The following is a 23,688-nucleotide window of genomic DNA, read 5'->3' as shown; positions in this document are numbered from 1 at the left end:
AAATTCAGGGCTAAAGGCCGCTTAAGTTACGGCTGTGTGTTTTTTTGTCGCTCCGCTCTGAAACTGTGTTTTTCTACTAATAAAGTATTTTTAATTATTATTATTATTATTATTATTATTATTATTATTATTATTATTATTATTATTATTATTATAAAATGGCAGTAAAAACTTCTGGATGCCCAGATTACTTAAACAATGATTGGGCGGCCAGCCGTAGCCAATCAATGTAACGACCAAATTACAAATTACAAATTTACAATTAACCTCCGAACTTCTAATCATAAAAATCCTAGTAATTAAATGCTAAAACTATTTATCATCCATAAAATCCTAAATCTAAATACTAAAAGTTCTGTTCATCGCGATGAAAACACTTAAAAAATAAAAAAAATAAAAGTATAATAAAACGCCTACTGTCCATTATTTAAAAAGCTTAAAGCGCCTGGCAATGTTGAGTGAGCTTGTGATAACTGATTTCTGTATCTGCAGAGCTATTGTGTATTATTATTATTATTATTATTATTATTATTATTATTATTATTATTATTATTATCACTCAGGTTTTAATAGAATCAAACTGTATCTAGTAGATTTTATTCTTGTAAATAATAAAGTTATCATTCATTATAATTATTATTATTATTATTATTATTATTATTATTATTATTATTATTATTATTATTATTATTATTAATTCCTCAAACGATGAAGGCCATCCGAACCATTGGATGCCGGCCTCCGATTTGTCAGGGGCAGCAAACGGGGGTGTTACTAAACAGAATAACGCAATAACGAGTAACGAGAAAACGAGTAACGGCAAAAATATTCCACAGGCTAAAAAAAAGTCATAAAAAATGAAGAGAAAACGAGCAACGGGAAATAAAATTATACAAGACAAACAAAAAAATAAGAAATTAATTAAACATAAATTGCCAACGTAGATTGCGTGGAAAGGAATCGAAGATATATCTTCGCGTCAAAAATATCGCGTGGCCAATTCTTCCTGGGGTCCTTCCTCGATCACAGCTGGTGTCATGGAAGGTAAGCCCCTGAGAGGTTTTCTTCCTCTTGTATCGCATTGATTTGTTTAACAGAGGAAAGCTACGCCAGCAACTATAACTGAAAACAAGGGAGCCTTGGTTACGGAAGAAGTAAGCTTATAAACGTTGTTTGTTTGTTGCTGTTCTTTCTTTCGCTGCTTCATTTATGCATTTTTCCTGCCAAACAGATAAGTGCGATATCGTACGTCATTTCGGACAATTCAAGGCAAGGTTTTTCTCATAGAGCACAAACACATTTGCGGGCAAGTTTTCGAATCTTTTAGTAGACAGAGTAAGAAGCAAAAAAGCAAGAAAATGTTTCTCAAGTAACGAACAGATTCAGTGATTTTGTGGCAAAAAAATCGAACTTTGCCATTTCAATTTGTTCTAAAAATATAGCGCAATATGGCTTGTAATCACGGCTGAATGATTTGTTATCGAAGTATTGTATGTGATTGTAGAAATGGAGAAAACCAATTGACTCATGATTCAAAATATACATCAATTTATTTCGCCTGCAAGTTCGCTTATTTACTTGACTGAGATCTTTAATTAGAAATTTTACATATGACACCGAGCAAAAATGTCAAACCACTTTTGAAACCTTCTTTTGTCTTTTTTTTTTTTCGCTTAACCTGTGAAATTTTTCCCTATTGCTTTTTTTAAATTTCTTTCTTTATTTGTCGTCCGAATAAAAAATATTTACAATATCTAAAGTACATTTGTCATTCAAGAGGCGGCAGTTTTTGGTTTGTAACCGCATGCCTATCGCATGCTTGGGGGCTTCTGATCAGTACACGAAAGAATGTGAGTAAATTAAAAGTGATTCGCGCTACAATCTTAAAATGATCTTCACATTTAATTTACTTTTCTAAAATTTTTCTTTTCTAATCTATTTTTTCCCGTCGAATTTTATTTCCCGCTACCCATTTTTTCTTTATTTTTTATTATTATTATTATTTTTAAACCTGTGGAATTTTTTTGCCGTTACTCGCTTTCTCGTTACTCCGTTACTCGTTACTCGTTACTGCGTTACTCTGTTTAGTAACACCCCAGCAAACAGTTCATTTTCGCGAAGTAAAAATATTGAGCTCCATAATTCCATATATGAATAGGAAAATTAATTTCATGAAATAAGCAAGATTTCGAATGTGACAAGTCGATGTAAATAGTATTTCATCGCATTTCAAGACTATTTGTTCGATTGCGTAACTCGATTTTTCGCTCTCATTTTTGAGCTGAGGTTCCAAATCACTCTCATTCCATTTCGATCATTTTCGCCTTCTAAATCATGTTAATTCTATTTCTGGATCATTACTGATCCTATGAGGACGCCATATCGGACACTGTTAATATCTTAGTTGAGATTATCGTCATTAAGCTTCCATAGTATGTCAGTAAAACATACCCGACTAACCACTGAATAGAATGTGAGCTCATAATTAAAAAACGACGCTACCAGCGTGTTATAGCCTGCGAACACAGACGTCTTTTCGGCTGTCGCTTCTTTGCGCCGAAAAATTTGGCTAGCGTGTTAAGGCTTCCACGTATGCCATTAAAACATACCCACTAAAACAATTAATACTCTCTTGAGTAGGTCGCACACCTTCGTGTTTATTTGAGCCCGCTGTCATTTAGCGTTTCAAGTCCCCTCAAAGTTACTCTGATAGCTGAGTGACCAGGTGAATCCATCTTTCCACACGTGCGAGAGGGCTTGTCACTCTCTGCGTACACTGCTGATAGTAACGAGCCTGAGTTGTGAACACTGAGATTCGCTTCAACACAGTAATTATTGAATGGTCACAGTACAATTCTGTTTTATTTATTCCCTTACTCACAACCTTACAAACCTTTTCAAGGACAAAATCTGTCTATTTTTCATGAACAAAAGCAGAATCCATGCAGTCTGCGATCCTTTATCATTTCATTTATCATCTTTATCATGGTAATCATACTATTTTATTGGCAAAACATGGTTACTTTACCAAATAAACGAGGAGAAGTACGCCAACAAGCTACACAATTCAAGTAACCACATGGAACAACAGTCGCCATGTTGGACGCGGAAAACCCTGGAAACGATTTTGTAGCACTGGTTTCCAGGCTCTTTCTTTTAGATATGTGTCCAAAATTGATTTGTGCGTCAGGAAATTGATTTATGTTTTGGAAAACTAATTTGTGTTTATCCACTAGGGCCCGGCGGGCTCAACCGAGTAAATAAACGACCATATACTGGAAAGGATGGCTAACCTCACACCCAAGAGCTTAAATCAAATATTATATTTCACACAACTGTGTTTTTCTCGCACATGTGGTAAACCATATTTTAAAAAAAGACAAATAAAAATGAATAAATAAATTAATAAAATACACGCTTCATGCATGCATACACATTGTTTTTCAAATGAGATGTGCGACGCTTCATTGAATAATGCAATCCACACAAAATATATATTTGCTTCGAATCTGGCTTTAATTCGCTCAAATTCGCGTGATTTCGGTTGAATTCGCTTGATTTCGGTTGAAACGTGCTCACATGTTTCACACGGCCGACATAAACTTAAAAAATTGCAGTTGCGAGGCCGATTCCGGACACATTTTGACAAACCAAGGATGTTAATTCCCATCAAAAATTTCGACTTCAAGGAGTGATTTAATTTCAAATGGAATATAAAATCTCGATTTTAGACCATTTGGAGGATTTTTCACCTTGTGGCGATGGTTAAACTCATCACATCTTCATTCATGGTCAGACTTCGCCGCTGCTTCTCTCTCCACATGAGTAGCGCGTTACCTGAGAACAATCAGATTGGAATGAGTTTCGGAATTTGCTGCGTTGTCTCCTTCAAGATGTAAACAACGTCATCAAGATGGATTTCCCCATGTTTTTCCAGGTATGTAAAGCTGTTAACCTGAACGCGTAAGTTCGAAAGAATCTCCGCGCAATGCTGAAGGTTTTAAAACGAGTTTCTCTTGACAGTCTCCCACGACAGTCACCGCTTTGGTTGAAATTAATTCCCAAAACCGCGCATTGCACACCCCTTGTTTTGTATTCGCAGTGTTTCACTCCTTCTTTTCTTGCAAGAGTGATCAACTGCATGCGATCTTGCATGTATAAAGAGTATCAAAATTTATCGCTCCAGGGTTTATATGTTGCTGTGATTTTGTCTTAATGCTCCCGCCGTGATGACTTTTGTTCCAAAAATTTGACAAGGCCTGATTTGTTCAGCCTTGCAGAGACTGCCTTTGAATCCGTTCGTCTTCGATCGCAAGATTCTTCAATTAAACAATGGTGATCCTGTGGAGATTCGTCGGCAACATTTTTACCATGTTTTCAATTTTGTCCATATTTGTATATTTTTAAGTCTGATCTCTTTTTCAATTTTGCCACGATTGAATTACTGAAACAGTGGCACACGAAGCACTTTAAGCATATTTATGTGCGTGACTTGTTTGTCTCCAATGTTTCTATGACTGAATTGATGAATTGCTGAACTGAAATACTGAATGAGTCAAAATCCACAAAATGGCCAATACTTAGGACCTAGACGGCAAATGAGCTGAGGTAAAACAGAAATACAAAGCATCTTTCGGAGTAGATTGAATCCGTGATTTCTCCCATGTTGTATTATGCAAAACACATTCCGAAAATACTCATTTCGAAAACATGAAAACTCTTGCCTGAAGCCGTCAAAAATGTTAAAAGAAACAAATTAGTTTTATCATCGCAATTTCATTGAGACTCTTCTCTTAGTGACGCTATATTGCTTGGGATATTTGGTGAAGATAGACATGGCGAGCCCACGTTCTCTCTTGACTCTGATATTCGTGTTACTTGTGATTGTTGTGCGTGCTGCCAACTCTAACCGAACGCCAAACTCTAACAACTCCGGTGTAGGCCGTCCGACGGTGTCCAAATGTCATAGCACCTACACTTACAACAGTAACTTTTACGCAGGGCTCAACAAGAAGGTCGAAAACCTGCTTCGTGAAGTAAAACACGAGCTAAAGGAAATGAATGGAAACCCAAAACTTTGCAAAGGTGCACAAAACAACCTGTTGTAGCGGTGTTTAATCAGAATCGCTGTCGATTACTTTCCTTCTACTAATTGCTCTTTTTTCGCCGCTAGTTTTCTATTCTTGATTATATCTTTCCCTTTTTTTATACAGGCTCCAACAAAACGATCGAAGGCCTGTCTCCTGAAATAAAGAACGAACTGAGCGAGATCAAGAAGGACATCAAATCATTGAAGGAAAACACAACCGCCGACACAGGTATAGAGAATTTAATGCCGGGATAAAAGCTGATCGATTTGGATTCACAAATGTCATTTTATTCAAGAAATGACAAAGTACGTTATTGCTATTATAAAAGTCATGAGATATTCTCGCTTTATTTTACTTGAGAATTAATGTAGCACAAATAAACCACGTTTTCCTTTACGCCTGCCTTCTCAGTAAACAACAAGATCAAAACACTGCTTGATGGAGTAATGAATGAACTGCGCGAGATGAGGGATGAAATCAAATCCTTGAAAGAAAACAAAACAATTGGACAAGGTAGGTGAAGATGTTTGGCTGAGTAAAATCCCACCCGATCAAGCGCTGAGTTCGAAATAGCACAAGTTTTTTTCCCAAAATTTTGAAGATCACATTAATTCATAACAACTCTCTCTCTAGTTATCTATACTTACTTTATCAGTTAACGTTGAAATATCGGTAAAAATTTATAGTTCTTGAAAGCTCTTGCGCAAGGCCAAATGACACCATCGAATTCCTCACTTTATATTCTGAAAAGATAGTTCGGTGAAATTAGACAGGGAATTCAATCTTTGAAAGAAAAGAAAACGATTGGTAAAGACTTTCCACTGCCAGATTGCAGTAAACTTAGGAACAGTTGAAGAGTTGCATCGCTTTTAGTATTTGTTCTTTCTTTTTTCCCTTTTTTCCCCGTAGAATCAAACACCACAGTAAAAGGTCTGCTTCGGGAGATCAAACTTGAGCTGAGTAAACTGGGGCATGGGACTAAATGTTCAAAAGGTATGTAAAATAACCTGACTACTCTTTGACTGTCAAATGAACGAAGCAAGCTTCGAGTGGATCTTGAAGACTTCAGTGGCAATACAGCATATGCTGAGTACAGTTCCTTTGGTGTTAGTGATGAAAGAAGCAAATACAAGCTGACTCTTGGTTCATACTCGGGTAGGTATACAATAATAATTGGGTAATCAGATAGAAGGCTATATTTAATCAGCGTTATTTGCAAGTTTTGTTTAAAAATATGTATGCTAATTAATGAGAACGTTCATTAATTCAAAATATTCGCTTTGTTTAAAGGAAAAATTTTCAGGTACAAGAAGTAAAGACAGCAATGTTCCCTGTATGAAAAAATGATCATAGACCATAGACAGTATTCTTGATACCTCTCTCTGAACGTTTTTTTTTTTTTTAATCAACATTAACTGTCTGTTATTCACTTTATCAGTTTGCGGATTAAGGCTGCTTATTTGGTAGACTGATTGTTATTTATTTTTCGTATTTTGAAAGGAAAAAAAAAAAGACTGCGTGTAATGACGTTAATTCAAAATAAAAATTAGTATGTGAAATATCATCTTTTGAACTGCGAATGAAAGACGTTTAGCAGTTTCAAAAAGGAACTCTAAAAAAAATCAGGCTTGAGCAGGATTCGAACCCATGAGCTCTGCGATGCAAGTGCAACTAAGCTACCTGGGAGTGAATAAGGCGCTGAAAAATCTGGTTTATTGAATTGCTGATGAAACATTTTCAGTACGCCATACGCTTCTTCTCTTTTGTGTTTACCTAGGAACTGCTGGTGACTCGCTGTCTTTGCAGCGTGGCATGGCGTTCAGCACCAAAGATCGAGACAACGACAGATTTTTCACGAATTGTGCCGCGCGATTCAAGGGAGCCTGGTGGTACAATAAGTGTCACTACTCCAACCTGAACGGCCGCTATCTTAAGGGCAAACACTCTTCTTATGCTGACGGTGTGAACTGGTATCACTGGAAGGGTCATTACTACTCTGTTAAACGAGCTGAGATGAAAATCAAACCAGTTCAGTAATGCTTAGAACAAAGCAACCTTTCCGTTTTTGTGTTGGTTTTGTTGTATTCAGTTAAACACAGCATTATTTGGCTTTTCTTATCCGCAGTTTTTTTCTTTTGTTTTCATATATACGTGGAAGGGTTGTTACTAAATGGGGCTGAAATTTAAAATCAAACCCGCTTTTTAAACGTAACCATGGTTCCTTGTTTAGTTGATGTGGGATGTTAATTGTTTTCCTGAACAAATGTAACAGTTACAAGAAGACGTTAATAAATGGTTTTGGTATTTTATTTACTGTGTTTGTCATTCAATCCTGCTTCTCACTCCTTAAACCGTGTAAATTGCTTACATTCTTAAATTACCGGTCGGCAAATACACTTGTTTTGAGGTGTGCTATAAAGATGAGTTTATGTCGACTCAGAATATTTTTACCGCCGGTTCAAATTATTTGAGAAACAGCTGATCCAGCATTAGAAAAATGGAAAGATGGAAGCAGTTTAATAACAGAATTCTAAATAAAAGAGCCCACAGACTTTATCTCCGCCAAAGCCGGGGTAAAATTTGTCGCATCTACTATGTGATAAATCTTTATTCAACATCAAAAAGAAAACTTTGTTATTACTTTAAAATCCCAAGACAAAAGCAAGAAATGAATAAAGAGGGCCTGAAAAAAGAACTTACAGCCCTCCTTAATCTGCCGAAGGAAAATTTAACATCTCCTGAACATGTGTTTTGCTAACCAGTAGTTTGATGTTTTCCCATGTTATTGTTGTACTGGAGAATAAGAACCAGGGAAAACATTTAATGAGTTTAAATTGAGCGCGAGATTTTCCGCAACATTTTTCCACGACCTGCAATCCGCGAAAATCAGACATTCCTTCCGATACGTTGACAGAGAAAATTTAATTTATTAAAATATCGGTTCATTTCTTCGGACCTTGGTAGATGCGATAAAAATAGAGATATCATTTGTCAGGGAGCCCAACGGGAAAATTTAAGCAAAATACTTACAATCCGTAAAATGTTGTCTCATTTGTTCTCAGATCGTTTTGTATCCTTTTAAAGGCATAATAGGGTAAAATAATACGGATTGAGCTGTTCGGATGCTTTAGCTAAAAATTTAAAAGGCAGGATGTTTTAGGAAAAGGAATTTTTTCACCTAATTTACGAGCTGTTGTTTGTTTCACGAAAAATAATGCTACAATGTAGTTGACTTTAGCGGCATATTTGCCCATTCTTGATTCGTGAACGAAAAGGAATTAGTTCACCAGTGCTGAGTGTTCTGCAAGTCTAAGCTGACATTTTGTGGAAAAAAAGCTCCATATTTCCTTAAGGTAAATATTTCTTAGAATTTTAATGTTTCGTTTTATATACCTTATATAGCCACATGTCAAAGACGCTTTCGATCACAAGTTATGAATTCACCGCCGTTAAGACATAGTCGACCGACATTATTTTTTCCTTTTTAATAGATACGAACTTTGGCGTATGTCCCCTAATATTCTTTTGACTCATACGCGATTTGAGTTTTGATTCCTTTTTATCACTCACATTCCTACCACAAAATGTCTACGCCATTCCTTCCTTTTTTCAAGGGATAATTTGCGGTCCACTCCGGGAATCACACGGATTCAATTTGGGGATCATTTTCTGTCCACTCTGGGGGTCACACCGGTTCACTGAAATTGGGGATTATTTTCTGTCTACGCTGGGTATCACAAGGGTTCAATTTGGGGATTATTTGCTTTCCACTCTGGGGATCACACGGGTTCAATTTGGAGATTATTTGCTTTCCACTCTGGGGATCACACGGGTTCAATTTGGGGATTATTTTCTGTCCACTCCAGGGATCACACGGGTTCAATTTGGGGATTATTTGCTTCAGTTCCACTCTGGGGATCACACGGGTTCAATTTGGGGATTATTTTCTGGCCACTCCAGGGATCGCACGGGTTCAATTTGGGGAACATTTGCGGCGCGGGTTCGTTCTCAAGTGTACACATTCGTACAAAATTGATTGAATTTCTAACATAAAGGGCAATCCCACCTCCAGCTCTATTACGATCCTTCTTTTCAAAAACATAACCAACCAGATGTGGAAACTTCTTCATCCAATACAGAACTATCCAGGCGCGTATTATAGTCGGTTAGTATATCACAATGGACTGTGCAGACATACAGAGTCTTAGTTCATCGATACATATGCCTAGACAAACTAATAATACTTAAGAATTGAAACCTCACAACACCAATTACCTGATTACCGCCCGTCCCTTCCCTCCCCCCCCCCCCCCCCCCACCACCTCCCGAAAAGCCTTATACTTAAGGAGTCACGTTCGACTGAAGGAAAGAAGCCTGCCTGGGCACGAGACTACAGGGTGTCCCAAAAGTTCGTTTCTCTACTTTAAAAGCCTGCATTTAAACGCAATTTTACTCGATTACCGAATAATTTCAAATACACAATAAGACTAATACTTTGCAAGACTATTACCTTACATTTGCGCTACTTTATTTCTAAAATTTTTAATTTATTTGTATTTTCCCCCCAAATTTGCTCGCACGCGTCTAATTTTCCGCCAAAACTGTGATCACTTTTTCAGCAGTTTCAGTTTTAGTTGAGCTGCTGCTCTCATCGAACCATTTTTTGTTCTTGTATGGAAAATGAACCCTTTAAATCGTAAAAAGCTTACGTATTTGAGGGTCCAAGCTTATACACTAAGAGTTGACGGATTCACAGTCAAAGAAATCGCTAAAAAGCTAGAAAAATCTAAGCGTTGGGTTGTGAAATGGTCGGCGAGAAGTGCCGCAAATTTCAAAGATAAACAACGAAGTGGAAGGCCAAAGGTAATCAAAGATGCAGCAATTCAAGTTTTGAATAAAGCTAAATACAAGAGAGGGAATTCGACAAGACAACTTGCAAGAGAGCTCCAAAGAAAAAGCCTTGATGGTGGTAAAAACTCTGTCTGGAGGTACATGAAAAACCACGGATGGAGGGCACTTGGACGGCCAAAGAAGCCTCTTCTCAGTACAAAGCAGCGAACCGCGCGTCTGAAATCCGCAAAGGCCTTTAAACATCTCACTGCAGAAGATTAAGAGGATTTCCTATTTTCAGATGAATGCCCCAAATACCTCTTTCAATTTCCAAACCCCAAGAATGACATTATATGGGGCTCACAAGAGGATAAAGTTCCGCCAGCTTACCAAGTTAAGAACAGCTTGACTGCTCTTCATTTTGTACCACAAGATAGAACTGTAACTGCCGATTATTACATTGAAAACATCCTTAAGAAAGAACTAAAGCCTCTGCCACACCGCAGAAGTACAACAGAAGCTGTAGACAAGCGAAAACTGTTCAGCTCTAACAAGCAGATGACGCTGGTACAGAACGGAGCAAAAGCCCACATGGCAAAGGCTACCCAAGCATGGTACATGCATATGCGAGTCAGGGTCTATTTGAGAGCCTAATATATCCCTGTTAACAATCTGGATACGTGGGAGTAACCAACTCGCTGTACACTCTTTCATAAGCCTGCACTACGGCATTGATTTGGCAAAAGCTATTGTTTCTTTGTCATATACCACGCCCCATATGTTTTTGACTAAAACTGCTTGGTTAATTAATGTTTCAGTTTATAGATTCTACACACAAGAAGATCCACGGGTGAGGTGACTATTAGTATTTGGAATTATATTCCGTTAAAATGGAATGCTATTTTTTTTTTCATATTAAATCCATGCTCAAATATTAGACTAATCGGCATGTTCAGTCTCCTTGCTCTCTGCTCAAGCGATGTTCTCTGCGCATGCCCGTTGACAAGGAAAAATCCAACTTGTTCAGAAAATAATGCCACTGTTCTTTGCCGGCAGGTTTGGTGAAATACTCTGAAGAAGCTTGCTGGAGGAAGCTTTTCCAAATAAAGTTACCAGTAGCGCTACACCATAACCTGTAGCTCTTTCACCCTGCAACGGCAACCAAAGAAACATTTTAACGAATTAATTATTTTACTACCAAAGCGTTCTAGTTCAGCAGCGAGGACGGCGAAAGCAACTACAACGCCAGGAAACGAAAAAGATTAATCACAAAAATGGCTCTGCACATGCGATACAAATTATTGGCTTTAAGGGAAGTGGTCAAAACTACTATACTCGAGCAAGACCCACTAAACCACAAAATAGATGGTAGTCTCTGCCTGCCTCCCCCCCCCCCCCCCTCCCCTTCCTCAACCTCAATAGATGGTGCCTTTATCGCATAGCTACCCCTTTATCCAGCAGTAAAAAATGACAGTGAGATTCAAACCCCACTTTTCTCTTTTATCTAGCTATGTTGACTCTTGTAAGCTGACTATTTCTGTGTCAACTCAAATTTTAAAGCCAATAAAATTTTGTCGGTAGTGTCCTTGAGACAGGTGGTGCCTTCGATAACCCTCCTACACTAGACAAGGTGGGTCCTCTTCGAACAAACTTGTTATGACCAATTCCCTAACAACAGAGTAGTTGGCCACCGCAAAGAGATTTCAGTGCTGACGTTTCGAACGTTAGCCCTTCGTGAGAACGATCGCTCTGATGAAGATCTAACGCTTGAAACGTCAGCACTCGAATCTCTGCGATGACTAAATTACCTTATCACTACTCTGTTGATAAAACCCGCAAACATTCGTTTCCCCTCCCGACCGACGCAGCACCAACGTTTCTTTAGAAATATCACTCTGGGCTGAGTTGCTCGAAGCATGGTTAGCACTAACCATTGGTTAAGAGGTATTAAAACCTGTAGGTTGTCATGGCATTTAACCCAGGTTAGCGCTAACCATGCTTCGAGCAACTGGGCCCTGATCGTTACAAACGACGTCACCGAAAACGTAAGTTGAAAATGAAATTAATTAAATTACATTTTTTTTAACTAACTTGCGATTACTCCGACTAATTTTATTGGCGTAATGTGCCGACCTAACCAGGAAATGAATCCCTGGGGGCAGCTTTCAAGTTCAGACAGAGAAAGGAAAATACACCTCGTGTGTTTACCTTCTCTGCAAACCTTGAATTTTGTCAACTCACGTTGCTTTTGCAGTTAAAACTAAAGTTTCTGAAGGTTTCGCTTGCGTCGTCGACGTCGCTGCTTAAGATAACTTTTAAGAAGCTACGACGGCAACGCCAACGAAAACGTCACCTCAAAATATAAGTTCGCGTTACTTTACTACTTTATAGCAATTATTCCAATTCGTTCAACTTGCACAATATGCCCGTCAACTATCCAGTAACAGATCAAGTGGGAACGGCGTTCCAGTTGAGACTGAGAATGAAAAATTTACCGTTATGTGCTCACGCTGTAGTAGCTTCTTAAATGTCTTAATATCTTACCATGTGGACAGGAGCGGCCGTGTCAACATGAAGCCAAGTTCCAGGGAAATCAAATCCTAAATGAGAACCTAAAAAGGCAACAAAATGGGCAAAAGAAACATTGGGTGATGATAAAAAGATTAAAAGAAAGTAGGTAAAAGAAATGGCTACCAAACCTAACTGTGGGACGAGTCAAGGTTTGATAAGCAAAACGAATACTCTGATGCTTGTAAAGAAATAAGGACAGCTGATGGTCTAGTGGTTTGACTATCGGATCTGAGGGACAGTTCTTAGGATTCTAGTCTGATCTCAGGCCAACACACTCGGCTCACATTGTTCCTCTCCATCCAGGCATGAGTATAATGTAAGGGAAAGTTTGTGCTCGACTAGCAAGCTGTTCTGTGCAACAGACACCACTGCAAGGGGCAGCTTATGGTTAACTGAGCTGCATGACTGTATGCGACTGAGGTTAAAGAGAAGAACTAAAAAAACAAAAGAAAACAACAACAACAACAACAGCAAAAAGAAATAAGGGCGACCTTGGCAAACGTAAAGGGTCACAGTGCAGATAAGGCTTTTTCAAAGTCAATTTTAGTGGTCACTCTTTCAGATTAAAGATTAAGACTGCATCCACCGTGAGAACGATCCTTAGTATACGAGCATGAACTGCAGGAACATCAGTCGCCCTTCGCGTAAAGGAGGCCGACTACACGATTGGAGCTTAAACTGGATTGAAGCAACTACTATCCTCCCTGGATGGGATGCTAGTCCGCCGCAGGGTTATCCCCGAAACCTTTTCACCGATACCCATATATACAGCCCACAACACACTAATGACTACGTACCAATAAACAGGCCAGCACAGGAAACTTGGGCATTATCACGGTTCTATAAAGAAAGCAATGCACTTTTAGTTACATTTTTGATAAAGATTGTTTAAAGTGCACCTAACCCTAAATATTTTTTTCAGCTCAAATAAATCTATTTGTTATTCGAAGTATTTCTTCGAGTAATTGTTTATACTCGCTTGAATCTTTCATTTTCTATGTCCTGCCAAAGTCTTACCGCTCTGTTGCACGACCGAGTACAGGGAGTCTGGGTCGAGTGGGATTGATGCTGATGGTGTCTCAGTCATTCTCTTTATTTGTTGGGTGTTGAGCTGATAATTACAGAATCAAAGGTCATGTTAAGGCTGCTGGAAGACCGAAAATATCATTTGAACAAGCAACAGGTACCAAGGGTGAGGAAACATGAAATCGGGGCAACATGTCGCGGGAATCCGGAAAAATTATTGATGCACTTTGCAACTACAGTTTATACACAAAACTATACAATTGTTTGCGCTTATTTCAAAGAGAATGACGTCAGGGTTTATTTGAAAAATGTCTTAAGTCTGACTAACTAGAATGACCACAGCTCGGAGAAAACATGCCAAGCCAAGATGTTTGCTCTGATTGGCTAATGAGAGCACGTGACACGAGCATTTTCAACTAAATGGACAGAAAAGGTCGAACGGTACAAAAAAAGTCATTTTCTATAGTTTTCGGTTATTGCTTATTTTTGAAAATACAGTACGTTGGTGATTTATGGTGATAATAGCCGATTACTTTCGTAGCAATACGGGATAGAAAAAAGAAAAAAAAGGGGGAAACACGATTAGTTTGGACAAGCAAACGTGAATTACTGAAGAAAAATACATGCAAGAGAAAGAAATGTACAACAAACCTGAACGGAATTCTTCATATCTGCTAAGGCACTGGAAAATTCAGAGAAATGAAGCTCAGGGCAGTAAGGCACAGGAAACTGCAAAGTTTTAGAAAACGTCATAATTAATTAGTGCGGTGACAGAATTAATACAGAGATACTTGTCTTATTGAGGTCATTAAGGTTGATGTTGTTGTTGTCTATGTTAGCTTCAAAGTATCCGGACTGGATAAAATTCCTGTGATTCTACATATTACTATTAGAAAGAACAACACGATTCTTCTTTATGAAACCGGTTTGTATAGCAAACATTTTGTCGTTTCAAGGAACATGAATGTTCTACCTTGCAATGCTCTTAATGTTTCGCGCAACACATTCTGCAACGGCCATTTCCCACGTTTTGCCACGGAAGTCAGTAGTGTGAGAATAGAAATAGCTTCTACGTTTTCAAACAAATGCGGCAACAAGAATATATGTAAACGAGAGATTGGCCATTGAAGGGGATGTTACGCTAAGAAATGTTTTTGTACAACTCCAGCTGTAGCGTCGAAATTTTGATGGGAAACAATGTAAACAAAACGTTTCCTAGCATAACATTTCATTGATTATTTGCGTGGTTTGACAGAAAGACACGAGAAATGTTCAATTTTTTTCTCTAGTAAAGCAACACGTCCACAGGCAAGACCTCAAAAAATGTCCTCGCAATCTTGACGGCATACGGTCTGTCCTTTTCTCTTTCAATGTCTCCCGTAAAAACTCAACACGCTCGCAAAATAAATCATTCAGAAAGACCCATGCCAACCACTCACCACCAGGTCTCCGCTGGCTTTTCCTGCCACAGCACAAACCGGTTCCCAGTCCTCATCATTGGTTAAAAGAGACGCGTGGTATCTTCCAGTGGCGACACCCTGGGCACCAGTCAAAGTGGCCATGTCTAAAATGACGTCAGCATGCAGGTCTTTCTTTGCATATGCAACCTTTTGATAAAATATGTCAATAAAATGTACTGAGAAGCGTGTCAAAGAAAACGCTTTACTATATGCTGTCTACTAGATATAACACTACAAAACAGTTCATATTTTACTGCGATTTCTCTAGGTATATTTCAGCAGCCATTCGCTGATCAGGCGTTGATATAACGGGAGAAATAAAAGAGTGCCTTGTAGCCTAACTAGTGTGGAGTCCTTCAGTCTTCCTTTGTTTATTAATTTACCCCATAAATAGATCATTAGAAACGCACAATGGCTCTCATGACAACTGGAAAACAACATATTATCTTTACATAAGGGGCTTAGTTTCTAAGGAAACTGAGGTGCTGCGTCGGTGGGGGAGTGGAAAGGAATGTCTGCTTTTATCAACAGAGTTGGTAAGGTGATCTGGCCACAGTAAAGAGATTTGAGTGCTGACGTTTTGAACGTTAGCCTTTCGTCAGAGCAAAGCACGACTGAGGGCGAAAGCTGGAAACGTCAGCTCTCATCAAATCTCTTTTCGGTAGCCAAATTACCGTGACCTTATAAATTCTGTTGATAAAGCCAAACATTCTTTTCCACAGTTATCTTTAGTTTTAAATCGATCTGTAACTTATTTCACCTTCTTGTTCGTGCTCCCTTTTTATGTTGATTTTTTTTCTCTGCAAGAATTTCTTTTTTTTTTTTCACGCAATCATAATTTAGCCCTTCTCCGTTAACACAACCAAAATTTCATAGCATTTCTGTGGTCAGATTGATGGTATTCCATATTTGGCCTTTGCACATCAGTCTTATACCCCACTGGGGTTCAAATGCCTACAAACTGTCTTACCCCGTCTACAAGCACTAAACGATCTTCAGCATCTGTATTGTTAACTTCAACAGTTCTAACAACAAATAAAAGACAAGCTAATTATAGGGACACAGAAATAGCTCCAATGTGTTCATAACTATATCGAATAGAAGACAAACAAACCATGCCAACTGCCTCACTGCTAGCAACATTTTTCAGTTGACCGTCTCAACGTAACATGCGAATATAGAAAAAAGTGTGATTATTTTGTCAATGGAGGACGAAGCGTGTTAGAGGAGTGTTTGACTTTTAAGGCCCGGTTCATACGTCGAACTTTTCATGAGCCGAACCTAATACCTATTAAGGTCGACCCAAATAATTAAGTTCGGCAGTTGATTCAGACGTTGAACCTAACTGAAGTCGAACTTAATTCAAGCTAAAGTGAGAAAGTAGATTTTCGTGGTCAGCGGCTGTTGTTTTTACTCAAGAAGATTTAAAATGGCGGGAAAGATGAATTCTGACATGGAAGAGCTTGTTTGGTAAAATAATAAAGACAGGCCAAACACGGCTCCTACTGGTCGAGATAGGAAGAATATGACCTTCAAAGCTAATTTGCTCTTACGAGTGCGTCTTTCAAAGATCTCCCTTTTCTGTACGAAAGTAAGGAAGGGTCTTTGTAGATCTCCCTTAGCAGAGGCAGATTTTCTATCAAGTGTCATTTACCAGGAGCCATAATCAGGGATGGAGACCGTAACGAGATGCCATTTTGACTTGTGGGCCTGTCCCCATGTGTTGTACCAAAAAAATCTAATTTTAGAAAAAAATCGCGCCGTAAGCGCGTGCGCGCACGCGTGTAAACGGCCAGGATCGCGCGTGGAGAAATTAAATTTTTTTCCACCCGTTCAAAAGGGCGTCCAAATTTTAAAATTCTGACAGGGAATATCTCCTCAGTGCCCACATTTAAGGAATTAAACTCTCACAAAGAAAAGGTAACAATTCAAAGAAGACGGGAAAAGTTTGAATAAGCGGCCAATTGATCACTTGACTCTCACAGTAAAGTAAAAAAGGCGCCAAAACGGTGGCGCTGCGTGCGTTGCTACTGTTGAATGAATGAAAAAAGCTTACACTCTACGGACATGTACTCAGACAGGTAAGGACTTTTTTTATCTTTAGTGAATTTTTTCTCAGTTGCTTTCTGTATCACATATAAGGTAGTAGCCCCACGCAAATTTGCGTGTATTCACGCGGGTATATGATGTGTGGGGGGGGGATTTTTTCTAAATATAGATTTTTTTGGTACAACTCATGGGGATGCGTGGACCCCACGCTTACGGTCTCCATCCCTAATTATGGCTCCTGTATTTACTCATCTGAATTGTTTTAGGTTAGGCACAGAAGGGCAATATTCCATAACAAACCTCAAAATGTTTTTGCGGGTTTTTAGTTTGTTTTGTAGTGCCGACATTCTTTCGCGGAGGTTGACTTCTGAAAGAGTTTTATTATAAGGTTATCGAGGTAACCTCTGTTGCGTAATCTCTGTTTGAATAGAGTAATGTTTTCTTCAAATGTTGGTTTTGAAGATTTTGTTCTGAGAAGTCTTGACGCTTCGCCTTTGATATAGCCTGTATTGGAAAGTTTCTGTCGGTTAGAAGTGCGTGTGCACATCAAGAATAGATTTTTTTTATCTTTCGCATCTCAGACAAGTATATTTAGTTGTTTCGAAACAAGAAGAACAAGCACATTCCTCTTTTCCCGCCATCTTGTTCAGAATGAAGTCCTTTGCGCACATGCCAAGTTGATGGAATGCACAGTTCGGCACATGAAAAGTTCGACGTCTGAATCGAAGTCGAACTTTTGCCGTTCTATTCGACTGGTGCAGTCGAATAGAACGGCGGGTCGACCCAAATACAAATCTGTCGATCCTAACTGATTCATACGTCGATCTTTACATGCGCCGAACCAAATGATTAGGTTCGGCTCATGTAAAGTTCGACGTATGAACCGGGCCTTACTTCTCATAACAGTCTCTTCCAAGCTTCCCACACCTCTGTTCCTCTTCATTTCATAAAGTTAACAAAATTTCTGGTAAGATTTCATTTGGCCGTAAGTTTGAAGTCAAAACGCGGTAGAGACAAAGAAATACATGTACGCTACAAGCTGAAGGCAAATAGCGTGACTGATGTTCTTACCACGTTTTGGCGTTCTCAGAGTACAGACCCACGACAAAATGGAATCTATTTGTTTTATACATAACTTTGATGTCAGTTATCTTGCACAAAATAAAAACGTTTTCAAAACTCGTCATAGTGATGATATTCACGGATCGTATTAACTTGACAAATTTGGCTTCTACTACGTCCTTTATGATCTTCAACAAAAGAGCACGCCTATTGGCTAATGATTGGGCTAACAATCTTCTACCTTAATTATTGCGAACTTTTGCGAAGAAGAACTACAGTCCGAGATACGTGCGTCTGTATGGTTACTTTACCAAATAAACGAGGAGAAGTACGCCAACAAGCTACACAATTCAAGTAACCACATGGAACAACAGTCGCCATGTTGAAAGCGGAAAACCCTGGAAACGATTTTATAGCACCTTTGGTTTCGAGGCTCTTACTTTTTAACAATATGGATTTGTGTCCAAAATTGACTTGTGCGTCAGGAAATTGATTTCTGTTTTGGAAAACTAATTTGTGTTTATCCACTAGGGCCCGGCGGGCTCACCCGAGGAAATATACGGCCATATACTGGAAATAAACGGGATCAAAGGATGGCTAACCTTACACCCAAGAACTTTTATCACATATTATATTTCACACAATTGTGCTTTTCTCGCACATGTGGTAAACCATATTTCAAAAAAAGACAAATAATAATAAAAAAATAAAATAAAATAAAATCACGCTTCATGAATGCATACCCATTGTTTTTTCAACAATATTGATCAAATGAGATGTGCAACGCTTCATTGAATAATACAATCCACACAGAATATATTTTGCTTCGAATCTGACTTTAATTCGCTCAAATTCGCCTAATTTCGGTTGAATTCGCTTGATGTCGGTTGAAACGTGCTCACATGTTTCACACGGCCGACATAAACTTAAAAAATTGCGATTGCGAGGCCGATTCCGGACGCATTTTGACAAACCAAAGATGTTAATTCACATCAAAAATTTCTACTTCAAGGAGTGATTTAATTTCAAATGGAATATAAAATCTCGATTTTAGACCATTTAGAGGTCAGACTTCGCCACTGCTTCTCTCTCCGCGTGAGTAGCGCGTTGGCTAAAAACAATCAGATTGACATGTCAAGAGTTTCGGAATTTGTGGCGAGATGTAAACAACGCCATCAAGATCGATTTCCCCATGTTTTTCCAGGTATGTAAATCTGTTAACCTGAACGCGTAAGTTCGAAAGAATCTCCGCGCAATGCTGAAGGTTTTAAAACGAGTTTCTCTCGACAGTCTCCCACGCATTACATGTCCCTTGCTTTGTATTCGCAATGTTTCACTCCTTCTTTTCTTGCAAGAGCGATCAACTGCATGTGATCTTGCAGGTATAAAGAGTATCAAAATTTATCGCTTTAGTGTTTATATGTTGCTGTGATTTTGTCTCAATGTTCCCGTCGTGATGACGTTTGTTGCAAAAATTTGACAAGGCCTGATTTGTTCAGCCTTGCAGAGACTACCTTTGAATCCGTTCGTCTTTGATCGCAAGATTCTTCTACTAAACAATGGTGATCCTGTGGAGATTCGTCGGCAACACTTCTACCATGTTTTCAATTTTGTCCATTTGTATATTTTTAAATCTCTTTTTCAATTTTGTTACGACTGAATTACTGAAAGAGTGGCACACGAAGCCCTTTATAAGCATATTTTATGTGCGTGACTTGTCTGTGTCCTGTGTTTCTATAACTGAATTGATGAATTGCTGAACTAAAATACTGAGTGAGTCAAAATCCACAAAATGGCCACTACTTAGGAGCTAGACAAGAAATGAGCTGAGGTAAAACACAAATAGAATGTATTTTTTGGAATAGATTGAATTCGTGATTTCTTCCGCTGTACGTTATATTATGCAAAACACATTCTGAAAATACTCATTTCGAAAACGTGAAAACTCTTGCCTGAAGCCGACAAAAATGTTAAAAGAAACAAATTAGTTTTATCATCGCAATTTCAGTAAGACCGTCCAGTTAGTGACGCTATATTGCTTGGGATATTTTGTGAAGATAAACATGGCGAGCCCACGTTTTCTCTTGACTCTGATATTCGTTTTTCTTGTGATAGTTGTGCGTGCTGCCAACTCTAACCGAACGCCAAACTCTAAAAACTCTGGTGTAGGCCGCCCGACGGTGTCCAAATGTCATAGAACCTACACTTACAACAGTAACTTTTACGCAGGGCTCAACAAGAAGGTCGAAAAACTGCTTCGTGAAGTAAAACATGAGCTAAAGGAACTGAATGGAAACCCAAAACCTTGCAAAGGTGCATAAAACGACCTGTTGTATGTTTAATGAGAATCGCTGTCGCAGATTATTTTCCTTCCACTAATAGCTCTTTTTTCGCCGCTTGTTTAGTATTCTTGACTATATATTTTCCTTTTGTGATACAGGCTCCAACAAAACGATAGAAGGACTGTTTCCTGAAATAAAGAATGAACTGGGCGAGATCAAGAAGGAAATCAAATCATTGAAGGAAAACATAACCGCGGACACAGGTATAGAGAATTTAATGCCGGGATAAAAGCTGATAGACTTGGATTCAAAAATGTCATTTTATTCAAGAAATGACAAAGTACGTTATTGCTAACATAAAAGTCATGAGATGTTCTCGCTTTATTTTACTTGAGAATTATTATAGCCCAAATAAACCACGTTATCTTGTACGTCTGCCCTCTAAGAAAACAACAAGATCAAAACACTGCTTGATGGAGTAATGAATGAGCTGCGCGAGATGAGGGATGAAATCAAATCCTTAAAAGAAAACAAAACAACTGGACAAGGTAGGTGATGTTTTGCGTTGTAAAATCCCACCGAAGCGCTGAGATCGAAATAGCACAAGATTTTTTTAAACCTTTTTTACGCCGAAATGCTGAAGATCACATTAATACATAATACTTTCTTTTTAGTTGTCTATACTTACTTTATTTAACGTTGAAATATCGGTCAAAATTTATAGTTCTTGAAAACTCTTGCGCAAGGCCAAATGACACCGTCGTATTCACCACTTTATATTCTGATCAGAGAGCTCGGTGGTGGAACAAGACAGGGAATTCAATCTTTGAAAGAAAAGAAAACAATCGGTAAATACTTTCCACTGTAAGATTGCAGTAAACTAAGGAACAGTTGAAAAGTTGCATCGCTTTAAGTATTTCTTCTTTCTTTTTTCCATTTTTCCACGTAGAATCAAACACCACAGTAAAAGGTCTGCTTCGGGAGATCAAACTTCTCAAACTTGAGCTGAGTAAACTGGGGCATGGGATTAAATGTTTAAAAGGTACTTAAAATAACCTGACAACTCTCTGTAACACAATCCCGGTACAGTGCGGATAATTTAATCTCTCCTTATTTTTTTTTTGTTTTTGTTTTTGTTTTTTTTGTTTTTCAGTTTACAAGAGCTGCTCTGAACTCTACAAAGCTGGTAAACGAGCCAGCGGTGTTTACACAATCAAACCCGACGATGGCGGTGCCTTTGATGTGTACTGTGACCAAACAACAGCCGGTGGGGGGTGGACTGTGTTTCAAAAGAGATTGGACGGCTCGGTTAATTTCTACCGCGGCTGGGACGACTACAAACGAGGCTTTGGAAATCTCAATGGGGAATTTTGGCTCGGATTGGACAAGATTCATCGCCTGACAAAAGAACGAAGCAAACTTCGAGTGGATCTTGAAGACTTCAGTGGCAATACAGCATATGCTGAGTACAGTTCCTTTGGTGTTGGTGATGAAAGAAGCAAATACAAGCTGAGCCTTGGTTCATACTCTGGTAGGTATAAAAATAATAATTCGATAATCACATAGAAGGATATATTCAATCAGCGTTATTTGGAAGTTTTGTATGAAAATATGTATATTAATGTGAACGTTAATTAATTCAAAATATTCACTTTGTTTAAAGGAAAAATTCAAACTCTTAACAGACACAAGAACTAAAGATAGCAATGTTTCGTAGATGAAAAAATTGTCATAGACCATAGATAGTATTCTTGTTACCTCTCTGAACGTTTTTTTTTTTTCCTTTAATTAACATAAATTTTACTGTCTGTTATTGACTTTATTTTGCGGATTAAGCTGCTTATTTGATAGACTGATTATTATTTATTTTTCGTATTTTGAAAGAAAAAAAAAGACTGTGTAATAACGTTAATTCAAAATAAGAGTTAGCATATGAAATATCTTTTGAACTGCGGATGCAAGACACTTAGCAGTTTCAAAAAGGAAGTCTGAAAAAATTCAGGTTTGAACAGGATTCGAACCTATGAGCTGTGTGATGCAAGTGCAATTAAGCTACCTAGGCGTGGATGTGAGAAGCTGAAAAATCTGGTATATTGAATTGCTGATCAAAGATTTAAAAGAACACTTATATGTTACGACACTAATTTTATTACGCCATACGCTTCTCCTCTTTTGTGTTTACCTAGGAACTGCTGGTGACTCGCTTTCTTCTGATCATCGTGGCATGGCGTTCAGCACCAAAGATCGAGACAATGACAAAGCTGGCGGGAATTGTGCCACGCAGTTCAAGGGAGCCTGGTGGTACAAAGGCTGTCACCACTCCAACCTGAACGGCCGCTATCTTAAAGGCAAACATTCTTCTTATGCTGACGGTGTGAACTGGTTACACTGGAAGGGTCATCACTACTCTGCTAAACGAGCTGAGATGAAAATCAAACGAGTTAATGCTTAAAACTAAGCTTTGTGTTGGTTTTGTTGTACTCAGTTAAACACAGCATTGTTTGGCTTTTCTTATTTGTAGTTTTTTTCTTTTGTTTTCATATATACATGGAAGGGTTATTATTAAATCGAGTGAAATCTAAATCTAACCAGTTTTTGTAAACGTAACGTTCCTTGTTTAGTTGATGTGGGATGTTAATTGTTTTCATGAACAAATGTAACAGTTACAAGAAGACGTTAATAAAAGGTTTTGGTGTTTTTATTTACCGTGTTTGTCATTCAATCTTGCTATTCAGTCCTTAAACCGTGTAAAATGCTTACATCCTTAAATTACCGGTCGGCGAAAACACTTGTTTTGAAATGTGCTAAAAAGATGGATCATTTATGTCGACTCAGAATACTTTTACCGCCGTTGAAGTTGCTGGACAAACAGGTGATACAACGTTAGAATACATGGGGAGATGGAACCAGTTAACAGAGTTATGTACAAAAGAGCCCACACTTTATCTCCCAAAGCCGAAGTAAAATTTGTCCTATATATCTACTTATAGCTACAATGTGATAAACCCTTATCCAACATCAGAAGGACACTTTATAATTACTTCAAAATCCCAAGACAAAATCAGAAAATAAATAAAGAGAGTATGAAAAAAGAAATTACAGCCCTCCTTCGGTAATCTGACGAAGAAAACTTTAACATGTGTTTTGCTAACTTGTAGTTTGCTCATGTTAGTAAGTAAGTGAGTGAGTGAGTGAGTGAGTGAGTGAGTGAGTGAGTGAGTGAGTGAGTGAGTGAGTGAGTGAGTGAGTGAGTGAGTGAGTAAGTAAGTAAGTAAGTGAACTTTATTTAAGACAGGGTGGCCCAATCAGCTACGGGGC

At 38.3% G+C, this 23,688-nt stretch overlaps 3 protein-coding genes across 6 annotated transcripts in view; 2 read left to right on the top strand and 1 right to left on the bottom strand.

Annotated features, from left to right (window-relative positions):
- The window catches only part of LOC146476074 (microfibril-associated glycoprotein 4-like), a 140,902-nt gene that overhangs the window by 110,745 nt on the left and 6,469 nt on the right, over positions 1–23,688 (top strand). The window contains exon 1 of one of the 3 annotated variants that reach the window (XM_085115013.1): positions 18,866–19,292. The exons of 1 other annotated variant lie outside the window; for it this stretch is intronic. In XM_085115013.1, coding sequence (XP_084971139.1) covers positions 19,118–19,292 — 175 coding nt within the window. In that variant the 5' untranslated portion in view covers positions 18,866–19,117. Of the gene's footprint in view, positions 1–18,865; positions 19,293–23,688 lie in introns of those variants that run through there. One more of the 3 variants, XM_085115014.1, reaches the window with a different exon arrangement.
- On the top strand, positions 4,720–23,179 carry LOC146476075 (microfibril-associated glycoprotein 4-like). Of its 2 annotated transcripts, none has more exons than XM_085115019.1 (6): positions 4,720–5,085; positions 5,214–5,318; positions 5,502–5,603; positions 6,000–6,083; positions 21,524–21,901; positions 22,557–23,179. In XM_085115019.1, exons 1-6 carry the CDS (start codon positions 4,836–4,838, stop codon positions 22,820–22,822), a joined length of 1,185 nt encoding a protein of 394 aa, XP_084971145.1. In that variant the 5' UTR covers positions 4,720–4,835; the 3' UTR covers positions 22,823–23,179. The 2 variants fall into 2 exon arrangements, with proteins under 2 accessions (XP_084971145.1, XP_084971144.1); XM_085115018.1 differs by lacking the exons at positions 4,720–5,085; positions 5,214–5,318; positions 5,502–5,603; positions 6,000–6,083 and adding exons at positions 19,898–20,401; positions 20,529–20,633; positions 20,817–20,918; positions 21,320–21,412.
- Positions 10,539–23,688, bottom strand: part of LOC146476072 (putative aminopeptidase NPEPL1) — a 40,196-nt gene continuing 27,046 nt past the window's right edge. The window contains exons 9-13 of the mRNA XM_085115016.1: positions 14,957–15,124; positions 14,169–14,246; positions 13,289–13,331; positions 12,465–12,532; positions 10,539–11,069 (exon numbers count right to left, since the gene is read on the bottom strand). Coding sequence (XP_084971142.1) covers positions 10,944–11,069; positions 12,465–12,532; positions 13,289–13,331; positions 14,169–14,246; positions 14,957–15,124 — 483 coding nt within the window. The 3' untranslated portion in view covers positions 10,539–10,943. The remainder of the gene's footprint in view (positions 11,070–12,464; positions 12,533–13,288; positions 13,332–14,168; positions 14,247–14,956; positions 15,125–23,688) is intronic.

The sequence above is a fragment of the Pavona decussata genome, unplaced genomic scaffold (assembly GCF_977016875.1).
Source record: "Pavona decussata unplaced genomic scaffold, jaPavDecu1.1 SCAFFOLD_81, whole genome shotgun sequence".
NCBI classification, from domain to species: domain Eukaryota; kingdom Metazoa; phylum Cnidaria; class Anthozoa; order Scleractinia; family Agariciidae; genus Pavona; species Pavona decussata.
This window is presented reverse-complemented; position numbering and strand designations above follow the sequence as displayed.

Coding starts and splice junctions, on each gene's coding strand:
- LOC146476075 (XM_085115018.1), top strand. CDS start 20,152: ATGGCGAGCCCACGTTTTCTCTTGACTCTGATATTCGTTTTTCTTGTG. Junction 20,402..20,528: donor AAACCCAAAACCTTGCAAAG/GTGCATAAAACG, acceptor TTTGTGATACAG/GCTCCAACAAAACGATAGAA. Junction 20,634..20,816: donor AAACATAACCGCGGACACAG/GTATAGAGAATT, acceptor CTGCCCTCTAAG/AAAACAACAAGATCAAAACA.